Source organism: Elephantulus edwardii, unplaced genomic scaffold, assembly GCF_000299155.1.
Source record: "Elephantulus edwardii isolate Elephantulus edwardi_28Jun2011 unplaced genomic scaffold, EleEdw1.0 scaffold00130, whole genome shotgun sequence".
In the NCBI taxonomy this organism is placed as follows: Eukaryota; Metazoa; Chordata; class Mammalia; order Macroscelidea; family Macroscelididae; genus Elephantulus; species Elephantulus edwardii.
In genome coordinates, this window is record NW_006399880.1 from 1,438,322 (window position 1) to 1,444,583 (window position 6,262).

The following is a 6,262-nucleotide window of genomic DNA, read 5'->3' on the forward strand; positions in this document are numbered from 1 at the left end:
CCAAATTAGAGTTATTATGATAGCATGATATTAAACATCATGCTCCCTGAGGACATATTCTGTGTGGCACTTTCCTACTACCTAACACAAGACCTAGCCCGTTGTCAGCATGAGTAAATGCATGGATGACTAAATGAATGAACTGTGGCATGATCCGGTCGACACTAAGATGTGAATGAAGAGATTCTATGGGCAGGGTGACTGGTCCAAGGACCACCAACCCCATGTAATGGGAGCAAAGTTCTTTTCTAGTTCCTCATTCATAGTCTGCTGATCCCCCCGTTCAATGCAGGTATCAGCGACTGATGAAGATGGGCCCCTCAACAGTGCCATCACCTATAGCCTGGTAGGAGGGAACCAACTTGGGCACTTCACCATCCACCCCAAGAAGGGGGAACTTCAGGTAGCCAAGGCCCTGGACTGGGAGCAGGTGAGTTGAAGCGGAGAGACTCCAGCTGACCTCACCAGAATCGAGAGGCAGCCCTACTGTGGGCCCAGGGATGACTCTCAGTCAATGCTCAGTCCTCATCACTTTCCAGAGTTTCTTGAGGGTCCTCTTTGAGAGAGGAGACCAGAAGCAGTGTGAGGCTGATAGACTCTAAATCTTCACCCAATTAGAAGGGGCTCAGGCCAGCTTCTCACTGTTGACCAGCCACCATTATATGACCGTAACAGCTACTATGCAGTATTTGCTCTGTGCTAGAGATTTTGTGAAGTGTTTTATGTACATTGTCCCATTTGATCCTCAAACTAATCCTAAGAAGTTGGTTCAGCTGTTATGTTCAGAAGGTTTAGCCACCTGTTTAAAGTTACATAGCTAATAAATCATTGAGGTTAAAGTAAAAACTATATTTGTTTGTTTTTAAAACCCAAACCCTTAAAATACTATGGGTGAGCAATGGGGGAGGACAGAGGGTAGTGTCCATCTTATCTTCCTGAAAACATTAGAGATAAGACAGGGGTAGATCTGAGGGGATCATTGCTAACTTTCCACTGGACATCTTGGGACAGACAACTAAATACTTGCTGAGACTTCGTGCCACAGACAATGGAAAGCCTCCACTCCATGAGGACACTGACATCGATATCCAAGTGGTTGATGTCAACGATAATTCACCTAGATTCTTCCAGCTCAACTACAGCACCACTGTCCAGGTAAGGACAAGCTTCCAGAGACCTTCGGAGGCCAGCTTTCCTTCTTTTCCTGCCTGGCTATAGGTGCTAAACAGTTGTATCAATCTGTCAAACAAGTCCACCTTGCCCATTGATATCCCCAAGGGCAACATACCCTGCTGAAAGGAATTGTGCATTATGGAATTTTTAAAAATTGCTGTGCTAGGCTCTTACACATCTCTTATCTTATGTGGGGCTTTAACAACATCAAATAGAGGAACAGGAAAGTACCATAGACTGTATATTTAAACCTAGGAGGCCTTCAAGATCCCAGACTATCTCAACAGACCAGTGGTATGAAAACAGTATTTGGAGAGAGTCTTAGGAGTCTAATATCCATTAGATATTATCAGGAAATTTAAGGAGTGAGAAGATAAAGAAGTAGATCATACAGTGCTGGGCCCTGTTCTGCTTTAGTACAGCTTATCCCACTTCTACATATTTTATAAATTATGGGTTTGAATAAGGATACTTTGGCTGAAAATAAGATAATATTTGATTAAAAGTGCATTGAATAACTCAGATTTATTATTTCACATAACAGGAAGGATAAGGATGGGCAATTCCATTTCCAGAACTGGTTATTTCATCTGAAAAATTATGTCAGGGTTTAGGTAACATTCTTTGCCTTTTCCTTCCGGGTTGGCGATAGCTGATGCCGACGGCTGTAGCTTATGATGATGGCTATTGCTCCAAGCATCACATCCTTGTCTAACTCTCTTCATAGGCAAACAGGCCAGGGATTCTCTTGAACAATCTTGCTTTTAGTTTAATTTTGTGAGTGTGTACATGATAGAGAATATAATACCAATCAATAGAACAAAATCATACTTTATTAAACATTTGGTGTTAAGAAGATTGGATCATTGACTAAAAAGTAGGCTTGACTAATTTGTAGGTACCGACTAAGAACTGTTCCTAACACTAAAAAAATTTGTATAGGATAAAGTTTAATTTACAAGTTATACCATCTTTAATAAACTCAGAGAAGATATTAATACTTAGCTGATATCCACATGGGAATGTCTTTATAAGTGTAAAAGTAATAAAACAAAACCAAAGGAAAATGTTGATTTAATGACACTAAGCTGTCATTTAGAACATTCTGATGATGTAGTTTATAGGGAATTGCACTGCTAACCAAAAGGCCGTATCCTCCGGTGGTTCGAATCTACTAGCAGCTTCTTGAGAGCAAGTCCCTCTAGTGCAGTTTACAGCTTTGGAAACCCAACGGAGGGCCAGCTATAGGTTCATTCCAATGCAATGACAATGAGAGATAGAGAAAACAGTTGAATGAAAAATATCAACGTAAACTTTTGGAATATTTAAAATTCTACCCCCAGCACTACCTATAAAGAAGGGCAGGTACAGTGATTGCCTGTGTTTGTTTGGGTGACTGACATGGGCATACTCCAGAGATAATGTGGGTTTGTTCTAGACCACTATAATAAAGCAAATATAGCAGTAAAGTGAACCACATCTGTTTTTCTGGTTTCCTAGTGCATTTGAAACTTATAAGGTTTTCCCCCCCTATACTGTGATCTATTAAAGTGTACATTAACATTGTGAAATGTTTGAAATATCAAAATGTGTCACAGAGACATGAAATGAACTCATACAGTTGGGGGAAAATGACAGCAATAGACTTGTTTGACATAGGGTTATCACAAACTCATATTTTTTTTTGGTTTTTTTTTTAAATTTTTTTAAAAAAATGTAATATCTGAAAAGCACAATGAAATAAATGACAACAAAATAAGATGTACCTCTATGAGGAAAGAGATGTTTAGAAGGGATCACTGAATGCAGAGCTGGCAATAATCATGCCATATGCAAAGATATGGTCATGTATTTGTAATTAGAATGCTGGGCTGTCATCTCTGCTGCATGTAACTTCACCTTCCATCCCTGAAGAAAACGGTGGTGCTTGGTTTTTGTGTTATCAAAGGAGAAATAATTTTAAATCTCCCACATGGTAGACTTCTCCAGGGTCAAATCAGATTATAAATTTTCTTGGTTATTTAGTGCTGCTGTACATAAAAATTCCAAACACCAAACACGATTTGTCTCAAAGAATGGAAATACAAGTTCTCTGTAAGCTTTCATTAAAATATCAATTAAAAAAACCAAAATATCAAATAATGCTTGGTTGTTGTTGTTCTTGTTAAGTGCTGTCGAGTCGTAGGCGACTCATAGCAACCTTCTGAACATAAGACCCAAACACTTGTATACTTTAAATGTTTCTCCACATTCATAGAGTTTCCGGAGGCAAGCTATTTCAGATTTGGACTCCACTTCTGCTTCCAAGCTTGTTTTAATCAGGAAGCTCCACCAAACTCTGTCCACCATGGGTAACCGTTGTCACATTTGACACCTCAGTGTCACAGTGTTTAGCATCAACGCAACCACGAGTTACCTTTGTACAGCAAATGGACAGACCAGTATTATACCACTTAGAAGACTGTTTAACCAAAACCAATTAAAACCAGGCCCGAGGGCTGCAGATTAAAATCACCCATCTTTGGCTTGGTAGCATCACTTTCTACCCACGAGGCCAACAGAGCTCTCTCTATGTTGTTGGTAAGTGCTGTTGAGTCATGGACAACTCATAGTGACCTTGTGAACAAAAGACCTGAACACTTGTATCACTTCCATTATTTCTCCAAGTTCATAGAGTTTCCAGAGGCGAGCTATTTCAGAATTGGATGCCACTCTTACTTCTTTAGGGGGGAAAAAAGAATTGAACTTTATTTCTCCTGGTGCTGGAGGCTAAAAAATCCAAATCAAGTTCTCACCTGTGCCAGTTTCTTCTGTGTGCCTTTCTCCTAGTTTCTGGAGTTTGCTGCCAATCTCTGGCATTTCTTTGCTTGTAGACAGGTCCTCTTACAGCATCTATCTTCTCCCTCTGTGTGTGCCTGTTCTGTCCTTTTTATAAGACACCAGGCAGAAAGGCTCAGCCTGAGACCTAGCCTACTCTGGTATGACCTCACCAGCACAGCAAAAGGAACCCTTCACTTCCAAATAGTGTTGTATTTACAGGTACAAGGATCAGGACTTGCACTTATCTTTATGGGAGCTCAATTCAATCATGTTCACTCTTAAGCCTAAATCAGATTCAGGGAATCAGCTGATTAAAGCTGACTAAGACCAGTCAGAGTCTATCTCTTCTTTGGAGGGCCACGTCTTCCCTGCAGTGACTGCCACCCTACACTTAAATGAAACGGAGGTATTTAAGGAAGGAGGAAGAACAGCTGCTGAATGAGCAAACATTCATTTCTGATTATAAGATTCTATTCATGGGAAATGTTATACTAGAAACAGCTTGATAATTATTGTGTTATAGGGTATAGAATTTTCATGTTAGAACAAGACTGAAACAATACCCAGAGGATATAGTTTTCTTAGTTGAATCATCTCTAACTTTCTCATTGAAGTTGTGTTGCATTAGTCTTCTATGTGAGAAATTATTTAAGGTGTTAAATTGATCCTACAGATTACAAACTCCCCAAATGAATCCCTAAACCAAACACCAAACTAGTTGCCATCATCTTCATCCTAACTCAGGGCAATCCCATCTGGGGAAGGTAGAAGTGCACCCCGGTTTTCAAGGCTGTGACCTGTCAGAAGCAGATCACCAGGCCTTTCTTTTGAGGTGTCCCTATGTGTATTCAACCTTTTTCCCTTGGTGGATTTGAACCACCAACTGATTATACCACTCAAGGACTTCTTACATAAATATCAGGAACTGCTTCTATCTATGATTCAGCAGTTGTATAACACTGGGCAACCCATCACACCGTGTATTAACAAATAGAGTGTTCTGGTTTCTAACGACCCTTCAAGTCTGAATGGGCTGGATTGGTAAGATCCGGGAGCGCCCTGAGAGAGCTCCAGGTGTGGACTAACAGAAGTCACCAACTCAAAGTGAAGGCAGAATAGATGAATATGAACTTGCGGTTCAAACACAGCCTGGACACAGTCAGAGTGCTGAGGATTCAGGCAAGCTAAGAGGATCCAGGGATTCTTAACAAGAGGGACCTGGACTAATTTGCTCTTTGGTTTTCTGTCATTCTCTCTCTCAGGAGAACTCCCCCATTGGCAGCAAAGTCTTGCAACTGATCCTGAGTGACCCAGACTCCCCAGAGAATGGGCCTCCTTACTCATTCCAAATCACCAAGGGAAACATTGGATCTGCCTTCCGTGTGACCCCAGAAGGGTGGCTGGTAACCACTGCAGGCCTGAGCAGAAGGGCACAGGAGTGGTATGAGCTTCAGATAGAGGTGAGAGATGTGCTGGGCCCTGGTGGTAGCCAGGGGGACAGTGAATGTGCTGGAAACAGTACTGCCAGTGCTTCATGATTAAGGGGGAAAGTGCATGGGTTATGTGTTAGCTTTGGGTGAAGAACTGCCCAGACATCACTGCATTAAATCTTCCTAACGTACTTCAAGGCTGGTATGGTTGTCACGTCCATTTTACAGATAACAAAACTGAGGCACAGAGAGGTTAAGTCACTGGCTTAAAGAAAAACTGCAAATAAGTAGCAGAAGCAAACTTCTTCAAACCCAAGTGCTCTGAACCTAAAGTCCAATACTTAGCCTCTGCTCTCTGGCTCTAACAGCTTGAAGTTGGCCAAGGCAGCTCTCAGAACCTTTTGTGCCGACATGACTTGCCTCCCAGAATTCTGCAGGGCTTAGATAAGCACATTTATGCATATGTGTGATTGTGTGAGAATTGTTCAAGAAACAAGGACCAAGATGATCATCAAACTTCTCAACTTCATTTGCCATAATTCCTTTCTTAAATCTCGAGTCATATTGACCTGACTTTTATACAACCTTCTCTCAGCTGGAGATGATGCATTGTTCCAATCAGTCAGCCATTCATTCAGTCAGTCAGTCTTTCAACAAGTATTTATTGAACATCTCCCATATTCCACGTCCTGTGTGAGCTGCTAAGAATAGAGCAGAGGAAAGCTACAGCGTCCCTTTTCAGCAGGAAGTAGCTAAGAGAATACGCCACCCCCTTTTCCTTATGAATCAGGGTGAAGTCTCTCTCAGGGAGGAGTGATAGGGAATGGCAAAGGACACAC

At 41.4% G+C, this 6,262-nt stretch overlaps 1 protein-coding gene across 1 annotated transcript in view; it reads left to right on the forward strand.

Annotated features, from left to right (window-relative positions):
- Positions 1–6,262, forward strand: part of FAT2 (FAT atypical cadherin 2) — a 104,160-nt gene that overhangs the window by 61,132 nt on the left and 36,766 nt on the right. Inside the window, exons 14-16 of the mRNA XM_006893740.1 lie at positions 293–430; positions 1,012–1,155; positions 5,256–5,453. Of these exons, the coding sequence (XP_006893802.1) occupies positions 293–430; positions 1,012–1,155; positions 5,256–5,453 (480 nt within the window). The remainder of the gene's footprint in view (positions 1–292; positions 431–1,011; positions 1,156–5,255; positions 5,454–6,262) is intronic.